General features: G+C 44.7%; 1 protein-coding gene across 1 annotated transcript in view; it reads right to left on the reverse strand.

Annotated features, from left to right (window-relative positions):
* Positions 1-10,422, reverse strand: part of VRK1 (VRK serine/threonine kinase 1) — an 80,728-nt gene that overhangs the window by 47,034 nt on the left and 23,272 nt on the right. The window contains exons 6-10 of the mRNA XM_007944611.1: positions 6,967-7,075; positions 6,741-6,833; positions 3,345-3,477; positions 2,208-2,328; positions 1,857-1,915 (exon numbers count right to left, since the gene is read on the reverse strand). Of these exons, the coding sequence (XP_007942802.1) occupies positions 1,857-1,915; positions 2,208-2,328; positions 3,345-3,477; positions 6,741-6,833; positions 6,967-7,075 (515 nt within the window). The remainder of the gene's footprint in view (positions 1-1,856; positions 1,916-2,207; positions 2,329-3,344; positions 3,478-6,740; positions 6,834-6,966; positions 7,076-10,422) is intronic.

Here is a 10,422-nt window from a genome sequence, read left to right on the forward strand (position 1 = left end):
ACCCTTAAAATCCCAAACAATGTTCCAGCAAATGTGAGGGTGGGCTAGATTGAAAAGGTGATCCTAAAACTGCAAAGTCAAGTTTAAAGAACCACACAGCATGAGGGCACAACTACCAGAAAGCAAGACTCCAGGCAAAGCTGCAGTGAGTAAGGTGGTGTGGTCAACAGTGAGTGACGACAAGGCCATCAAGAGACCCACAGAGATGTGGACACCTGAGTTCTGACGAAGGTGGCAGCACAGAGAAGAATGGTCTTTTGGTGAAAGGCTGCCCATCAAGGGAACACAAGCATGAGCATGGGGAGGAAATGGGGCCCCTTCCTCAGATAATACACAAAACTCAACTGTGGGCAGACTACACACTCCATATGTGACTGCAGAGCTGCGACTGCCAAACACTGGAAACCACCCCACAGTTGACTAGATAAATCAATTATGATGTAAATATGATTATATCACTGTTGCTGTTGTTGTTGTTAAGATACTACATAAAGATGAAAACGAACAAACCCCTAGGAGCCATGCAACAATGGGCGAAATTCCACAACCGTAATATTGACTGTAAGATAAAAGGCACTAAAAAACGAGAGTGTTGGTTTCAGGAGGGCAGAGGTTTGTTCTGTTCACTGTATGATTCATTTCTGTACATTCCACAAACAAGTCCTTGGTGTTAGAGTCAGGCTAGGAGGGAGAGCCCGGGAATTCTGCGGCACCCATGGTGTGCCATCTCTTGATGTGCTTGGGAGGGTGCAAGTACAAACAGCACCCGGCCGGGAGACCTCCCTGAGAAGCAGGGAGTGAGTAAGCGCATAAAGACAGGCTTCTCCATATGTCCCAGCGCCACACTCCACACACCCCCTGCCGCCCCTGCCCCGGCTCATCCCGGGGCCTCCTGTCTGCCTCCTGATGGTCCCTCCTTGCTCCCTCAGCAGCCTGTCCTCAGAACAGAGGGTGGAGCAGCTTCCCTTAACAGTGACACAGTCCCCATCACTCTCCCACTCCAAACTGCCACTCCTGCTCAAAGAAAAAGCAAAAACCTAATGAAAGGTTTCCCTCACCCACAGCAGGCTCTCCTGTCCCTTCCACCGAGGACACTCTTCCCCAGACCTGCGCTGGCTCACCCCTCCTCACCTCCATACGAAGGCTCCAACAGCAGTACCTTCTCTGTGAGGCCATCCTGGCCACCCCACTTAGAACGTCAATCGTCCTCCTGTCTCTCACCCCGCTCCACTCACCGGCCCCCTGGCCCTGCTCTCTGCTCGGCCCACAGTACCACCACGGAGTATCCACTGGCTGTCCTGACCAGAATGTTCACTCCCTGAGGGCAAGGCTTCCCACATGCTTTGTTGACAGGGTACCCAGTGCCTCACACAGTCCCCGGAGCACAAAAAGCCCCCAAAACACACCAGCTGAATGAATGAATGAATGGAACTAACAAGTAAACTCTATTCCTTTCCTGCAATCACTGAACAAGAACTAAATGAGGCCCCAGAAAGAATTTAGCCCACCTTTGAAAAGGAGCTCTGGTAGCAGAATGGGTAAAGCATTTGGCTGCTAACTAGAAGGTCGGTAGTTCAGACCCACCAGCTGCTCTGCAGGTAGAAGATGAGGCAATCCACTTCTGTTAAAATGTACAGCTTTAGAAATCCTATGGAGATCGCTGTGAGTCGGAATCAACAGTGGGTTAGGTATTTTGTTTTTGAAAAGGACAGTGTCTGTGTGATGAGGGCCAATGGGACACAATGACCCACTTACAAACACCTAAGCTCTTACATTAAGAGATGGACTATGGACAACGTGCCCCCCTCACCCCCCAAAAACAAAACCTCCATAAATATTTCAGAACTCTCTCTTACCTGGCTTGTTCTTCTCAGGAAAACATCTGTCCATCAAACTTGCAATATTTTCTCTGTATCTGTTAAAAAAAAAAAAAGATAAAGACCAAGTCATTGGTTGAAGCTTGATGCCATAGAACTTTAATGTCAAATAATAACAGAGACAATTGCATCCAGCAGCACCATCCCGAACGCGCTCCCAGGCCTCCGTCTAAAACCCACAAAGAACTAAGTAAACTTGCTGTTTACCAAGCCCCTTTCTGATTCTGACATGAGTTTCAGCTAAAATGATAGTTCTGTCAAATTTTGAGGAAAATACATGTACCTTCTCATTATTTGGACCAAAATAATTGATTAAAAGTTCTTCTTTACCTAATTTTGGAATCTCTGACATAGTTAGGATCTTTCAAATTATCCTCCCAAGGAAGATAGCCACTGAGCCACTGGATCATGCAGTAACCAAGGATTTCCAAGTCACCACGTCTTGATGGGGCTACAAATACAAAAGAAGCAGATTAGACAAACTGAGACCATCTCCGTGGTGTCATTTCAAAGATCCACGAAGCAATAAGGCAAAGCCAGTCAACTCGAGAGTCTGGTTTCCATCCTAGTGTTGAGTGCACTGAATAAACATAATCAGCACTGGGCAGGATAAGAATGGAACTTACCTCCAAGCAATCACTTACTTAAAACCCAAACTGGTAAATGCTAGAGTTTCAAAGTGACACTAGGAGTCCAGGAATGAGTTATGAAACAATAATACATTTATTACTGTCCTTGGAAAATGTGATGATCTTGAAAATGCTATATAAACTCTTAAAAGGCCCAGAAAACAGGGTCTTTGAGACCTTCCATAGTGTTGAACAGGTGCAGAAGAGAGGGACACCTCCAAAGGTATAGGCTAATTTAATAGGTGACAAAATAAAAGTCTACTTGTCATAAGGAGCTCTGGTGGTGTAGTGCCTAAAACATTTGACTGCTAACCAGAAGATTGGCGGTTCAAACCCACCAGCCACTCTGTGGAAGGCAAACTGGGCAATCTACTTCCATAAAGATTTACCACCTTGGAAACCCAAAGGGGGTCGCTATGAGTCGGCATTGACTCAATGGGAGTGAGTTTGGTTTTTTGGTTTTTGCCATAAAATTGCAGCTGCATAAACAACTGATGTCTTTTAGGGGAAAGAAATACACTCATATTAAACTGAATAAAACAGACAAACAAAGATTCCCACAGCAGGTGACTAAGTCTTCATTGGTAAAACCTTCTTGGTCTTTCTTGAAAACTGGAAGGAAAGAGGTGGGAAGGAACTCAAGATGGCCTGATGTACAATGTTAGAAGCCAAAGGTCTCCCTTCTTTCCCCATCCTCCCCACCTCTTCAAAATTACTCAATTCATCAATCCATCAATCAATGTACAAAGAACTAAGAAGTGCACTGGGGTTGCACTAAGAAGGGAACGGGCTGGAAACTACTAGCAGTGTATTCCTTGCTCAAGTGCTGTCTACTTACCCACACCATTGTGCGCATCAATGCTGGTAAACTCAACAGTACCATCATGGCATCTTTTGGGGTCTTCTTTGTATTCTTTATGGACTCCTTCTGGACAGTATCGATAGGCAAGGCCATAATCTACCAAGTACACCTGCAAAGTTCAAGCACCACAGTCAAAGACAAGACAAAGGACCAGACAGATCCGCCTGTGAAGCACAGAAACACCACAGGCAGGTGAACTCAAGGCCAGACCCCAGCACATAAAACAATCAGATCCAAAAGGGAAACAACAGCACAAACTTAATTCTGAAAGGCTTTTTTCTTTCCCCCAAAGAAAAATGTTTTAAGTGATTATGTAGCTATAGTTTAGATGCTATGCCTTAAGACAATATACCTGTTTTTCAACAATAATGTGCTACGCTTGTAATTAATCTGGTCCCCTTGACTTGAGCAGGGATTATAAATCTTCTACTCTTACAGTCTGAAACAAAATCAAGTGCAGAAAAAACCCTCAATACCTGTTGCTGGACACTGGCAGGCACTTTCACACAGCAAAGCGCCTGGTGGTAGCCTGCTGACTCGGCTACCCATGTTGTTGTTATGTGCCATCGAGTCAGCTCCCACTCATAGCAACCCCGTGGACAACAGAAAAAAACCCTGCCCAGTCCTGTGCCAGCCTCACAATCCTTGCTAGACCTGAGCACATCACTGCAGCCACTGTGTCAGTCCATCTCATTGAGGGCCTTCCCCTTTTTCAATGGCCCTCTACTTTACCCAGCATGACATCCTTCTCCAGGGAATGGTCCCTTCTGACAACATGACCAAAGTAGGTGAGAAGAAGTCTGGCCATTCTTGCTTCCAAGGAGCATTCCGCCTGTACTTCTTCCAGAAGAGGTCTGTTCATTCTTTCGGCAGTCCATAGTACTTTCAGCATTCTTCACCAACTCAAAAGCATCAACTCTTCTTCAGTCTTCCTTGTTCACTGTCCAGCTCTCACATGCATATGAGGTAAGTGAAAATACCATGGCTTGGGTTAGGTGCACCTTTCCAAGGAGACATCTTTGCTCTTCAGCATTTTACTTTTGCAGCACATTTGCCCAGTGCAATACACCGTCTGATGTCTTGACTGCTGCTTCCATTGGTGCTGATTGTGGAACCAAGTAATATGAAATCTTTCACAACTTCAATCTTTTCTCCATTTATCATGATGCCACTTATTGGTCCAATTGTGAGGATTTTTGTATTTTTTATGTTGAGATGTAATCCATACTGAAGACTGAAGTCTTTAATCTCCATCAGTAAGTGCTTCAAGTCTTCCTCACTTTCACAAAGCAAAGCTGTGTCGTCAGCATATCGCAGGCCATTAATAATGAGTCTTCCTCCAATCCTGATGCCATGTTCTTCTTCATATAGTCCAGCTTCTTGGATTATTTGTTCAGCATATGGATTGAGTAAGTGTGGTGAAAGGAAACAACCCTGATGCACTCCTCTCTTGATTTTCAACAATGGAGCGTCCCCTTGTTCTGTTCGAATGACAGCCTCCTGGTCTCTGTATGAGTTCCTCATGCGTATAATCAAGTGTTCTGTAACTCCCATTCTTCTCAATGTTACCCATAATTTGTTATGATCCATACAATCAAATGCTTTGGCACAGTCAATAAAACACAAGTAAACACCTTTCTGGTATTCTTTGCTTTGAGCCAAGAGCCATCTGACATGAGTAATGACATCCCTTGTTCCACATCCTCTTCTGAATCCAGCTTGCATTTCTGGAAGTTCTTTGTGAATATACTGCTGCAAACATTTTTGAATTATTTTCAGCAAGATTTTACTTGCATGTGATATCCATGAGGTACGAGTTATCTTCTACTCCCCTGCCTCTCTACGAGTAAAGGACCAATCCCAGTGTAATTCACAAAGGCATTTCACAGGTGATAGTAGTGGTCTGAAGAACTTTTAGACAACGTTCTTATCTGTACTTAAATACTGTTAAGTCTTCTTCATTAAAACTAAATTAACATGATATACATAGACATCTGTGGGCATCACACATGGCTCTAACTAGCATACAAAGCTCAGACAGTTGGTATTCCATGCCACGGCCAAATATCTCACGTCTAGTTTTGGGTAACTGTCTCACAAATGGATGCTCCTGATCACAAGAGGAAACTGAAGTCAAACATGGAGTGGATCTCGCACCAATATGTGACCCAACTCATAGCCAGCGCCCAGGCACCCCAGGCCCCAAGGCTGATGTGCACAAACGGCAGTGCATGGAGGCACTGCAGGTAGAACACACTGTCCTCTCACATGTTGTAGGAGACACTGCCAGTCAACTTGATTAATGGGATCCTCCTCACTCAGGCTCCTAGCCAGCTCAGCGGCTGTGTGTGCATGTGCGTATGGGTGTGTCACACCTGGAAACATCTAAACAAGATGGCTGGGAGAGCGGAGCTAAGCCGCAGGCCTGTGGGACACGTTTTTCAGTCACACTTGTATAGAACTCGCCTCTACACCGCTCCCAGCCTGAGCTGGGGCCGGGGTGCAGACAGAAGATGGAAGAGAAAAGACAGAAACGTCAAGGAAATCCTAAGCAAGGGGACATGGAAGATGACTATGAAAGGAAGAGTACCACGTGGGGCTCAGACAATAATGATACAATCATCAAAGTACCCAGCACAGGGAAACACTGCCATCACCCCTTCTCATGCAAAATCACGTAAGAAGCGAAGACACACAGAGAACATTCAGACAGAGGCCCAGCCATGGGTGTCAACTAAACCTTCCTGTTACCAAACTCATGGAAACAGGCAAGAAAACATGTAGATCTCTCTGCTCCCATGAAACCGACCCAGGTGAAGGTTAACAACGCTAGCTTTGTTCCCTTCCCAGGCGAGACACAGGTAGAAAAGGATGGAAAAAACACAGATGTGCACATCTCAATGCCAAAGACTACGGGTACACAGACTTAGACAGCTGAGCTCTTTCCGTAAGCCAACTGATTTGAATAATCAACACGTTAAAGACCAAATTTTCCAAGGAACAGAACACTTACATTTGATGGATTTCTTGAACAAAGGAAATAAAAAAAGTGACAAAGCAGACAGGCAAACATAATTCATCGGTGCACTATGTAATTTTAAGCTTCCACCCCCAAACAGCTCTTTGAAATTCATTTTGTATCACAAGTACTTCTCCTGAATATTATTTAGGGCAAAATAGCCAACTTGATAAAGTGCCAACAAATTGCATCAAAAATGTAGAATGTTAACTAGATGAAAGTGTCAAGAACAAACGTTGTCATTACCACATCGACTTCAAAAAGTCAGACTTCTGTGGGGTTCAAAAGTTCAAAGTAGCCGTTTTGCTGCCAAACAACAGGTTTCAGAGTGTAGGATTCAGAGTCTCCCTTACCTGGTCCGGATTCTTGCAGCTCAGGAGGAGGTTGGAGGCCTTGATGTCGCCGTGCACGTACTCATGCTCGTGGATATATTCCAGAACATCCAGCTACAAGAGCACCACACAGAGTAAATTAAGGCAGTGCCAAGCACAACCAGCAGAGGACCAAGCGCCAACACCAATCTGCCTTTACTGTATTAAAAACAACTTGTTCAAAACAAAAACGACGTAGCACACATACGATTCTTAAGCTGAGCTGCAAGACAGTTTTCCGAGAAAACCTTTTGGCATTTGCTTCATATATTTTCTGAAGGTCACTTCCAAAACGATCCATTACCATGAACCTGTAACTGATGACAAACAAGGCCAATGAACAAGCACACTCGGTGCAAAGCAATGTTTCAAGGCAATGTCTGGTTAAGAAGCATTCTTTAAAAAACAGCAGAAACACTGGCACCAATTCCCAGAGACCTCAGGAGTGACAGTGCTCTCCCCCTTGCCCTTTACCTTGTGGGCCTCCTGCTAGTTCCAGGGACAGTACTCAGTTAAGACAATGGCCACACAGAAAACACAGCAGGTTCATTCGGCACAAAAGGAAAACATCGGAATAAGAATACTGCTGGCAGAGAATCAAACATACCTCATCTAAACTAATCTTTAAATAAATAACATCTGTGAAGTGATTTGTCCAAAGTCACACAGCCGATCAGTAGCAAAATGCATCCTGTACAAAGTATAGGAATACCAGTTACAAGCTTTGTGCTCAGTACCTAGGATGAAGATGGAGGGAAGAAGGGACAGTCTTTACCCTCAAGTAACCCACAGCAGAGTGGGGAATACAGATGTAAGGAAGTGCGGTGTGAGGTGCCAGATGACATGTGAAATGTGGTTCCCATACAGTGGTGGAAATTGAGGCCTGTGAGTTTGACCATGTCTGCTGATACCCAAAGCCAGTGTTTTCCAACTTCTAGGTAGTATATCTAACACTCTAAAATCCTGCCCACAAAGTTCACAGCAAACATGTACGTAGGTGTACACTCAACACTAAAGCAGCCTTCTGCCACAAGACTCCCCAACACCCAGACTTGTAAGGTAACCAAGGGTGAATGATATTCTGCACTTCCTGATTCCCTCCAGGTAATAGGTTTGCAAAGGTGGGCTGATGAGATGGAGCATTCGTGTACACATGTGTGTGTGTGTTATCATTATAAAATCATGTACGGGTAACAGAAACACAACTTCTGCTGACCATTTTAAAGAGGGTGAAAAAAGACTGCCTACTTTACCATGGGACCGTCCATGAGTTGCCATCACCCCTGTCACCCACTCATCACCCAACCACACACACACACACACCCTACTTCAAACAATCCCCTAATCACCTTATAATGTCTAGATTATAAAGCTCCACCTGAATCACAATTCCAAACAGTGCACAGAATTTTTGCTAAATTCTTCTGGAAAGGAAGTTTTACCACTGAGCAGAAAACAGAATCTCTGAGCCCCATGACTCTTCTGAAGAAGAGTGTGTACTTCCCGGGAACTTGGACAAACGCAGCCAACAGTGGAAGTGTCAGCCCCAACAGCCCATCTGGTAAGGACAGCAGCTGACACTGAACAACCCCTGTCCCCCCCGTCCCCCCAGCACCACCTGAGTCCTCACTCCCAGGCTTCTGGCAGAGGAAGGCTGCGCAACAACCACACCGCCTATTTCTTTACTTTGGAAAGAGCTATAATCACTGTCTTTCACAGCTTCAACCTGATAAGCAGGTCAATACCTTCACAGTGATTCATGCTCCCTTTGAAGGTCAGACTTCTGGCAACCTTCTTTTACAGAAGACATAGGCTAAGGGGTGTGTTCCCCACTACAAAACGGTGAGTAAAATTTCAATTCAGGTCTGTGTGCCCCCAGAGCCCCCACACTCTTCAGCCTCCTCCGATTCACGCTGGGGGAAGCTCTCCCCGAGGCACTCCTGTCAGCCTACGAAGTCCACCCTCAACCCTACCATCTCTCTCTAAGCCCTGATCATTTCATTGGAGCCACACATCTCGGTGCTTCATTCTATTGGCTCAGTGCTTTATCATAAAATGGGTGATGAGATGTGCTGTGACAGCAGTGAAAGTTTACGAAAAGCCACCATTCCTAAATAAAAGTCCTAAGTAGTAAATACTAATGGTGATGAAAATGATGACTGCCGATAACCTCCACTGTGTCCCTTACAGAGATGAGAGGATCTCCATACCGTTTACAGCCTTCATCTCCTCCTCGCAACAACTCCATCACGGCTGTACTATTATTCCCATTTTACAGGGAAAGAAATTTGAGAAACAGAAAGTGGCCCAAGATCATACCTGACGGAGTAGAGAATAATCCAGTTCTAGATTTGTTTTATTACTGAAATTTCTGAAGGAGTAAGGGTAGGGAAAACGTTATTCCAAGTCTGAAATACTCTTGCATCTGCTAACATAATCTGTCTTAGGCTAGGTTCTCCAGAGGAGTGAAACCAGTGAAGCACATATATATGTAGAAAGAGCGAGAGAGACAGCAAGCGAAATTGATTTCAAGGAAATAGCTCACACAGTTGTGGAGGCTGGCCCAGTCCCAAATCTGTGGGTTAGGCATCAAGCTGGAAGCGTCTCCTAACTCACAGGGTTGCAGAGGTTGACAAACTCAAAATGTGCAGGTCAGACGGCAGGCTGTCAGCACGTGCCCCAAGAACTGGAGGTCAGGTGATGAGGAGTTGGATGAAGGCTCAAGGAGAGACAGTGCTCTGCCAGGACATCCATATATACTGGATGCAGACCACACCCCAAAGAAATTCTCCTCACAGCACATCACAAAAAGATAACTACATAATAGTGAGAATTATAGCCTAGAACCTAGTGGACATGTAACATTAACCATCACATTCCACCCCTTGTCAGCTTGGGACCTGTACACATCTTCCTAAATCATACATAATCTCTAAACACAAAGTCATACTTGTGTCTAACATGATACAACTAACATGCATAACAGCAAAAATGTACTAGCCCTGTTTACATGTTATGTTTTATTAGTAACGGGATAAGGGAAAGAAGAAAACAAAAGTATTTGCTATACACACATATATTTTTATACACAAAAAAAAAAAGAAGAAGAAAGAAACACTCATAAAAATTACAGTGCTCATTTCTGCAACTGGTCATGAGGTTGTAACTGTTATTCAGAACTACCTTTTTCCACCACCCACTTCATATTCCCTTTCCCCTCAACAAACCACCCCAGATGGTCATAGTTCTTTGCCTGGTGGGGTGGATCCACACCTTCATTCCTGAAGGGTCTGAGCCATTAGAATTCTTGTCAGAAGTGGGATGCTGTAGTTTTCCATGGACTTTAATCACAGGGCATGGCAGTATTAAGATGCATTACTCCAGCCATACTCTTCTTTACCTCCATTATGTAATACCAATCCAATTTCCCCTTGGTAATCAGGATCAGTCACACCAACCAATATAGGAACTCCCTTCTTTGCCTGTTGATCCAGAGGCATGAGGAACCCAAAGGGCCAGGTGGTATTCTTAACTTCCAGTTCAAAGGAATCAGTGCTGTCCCCCCAGGGAGGAACATTCTTCCCTGTGGAATTAAGACCTCTAGGAGCTCTGGTAGCATAGTGGCTAAGACACTTGCCTGCTAACCAGACGGCTGGCGGTTCAA

Source organism: Orycteropus afer, unplaced genomic scaffold (assembly GCF_000298275.1).
Source record: "Orycteropus afer afer isolate SDZICR_OR568_19922 unplaced genomic scaffold, OryAfe1.0 scaffold00128, whole genome shotgun sequence".
In the NCBI taxonomy this organism is placed as follows: Eukaryota; Metazoa; Chordata; class Mammalia; order Tubulidentata; family Orycteropodidae; genus Orycteropus; species Orycteropus afer.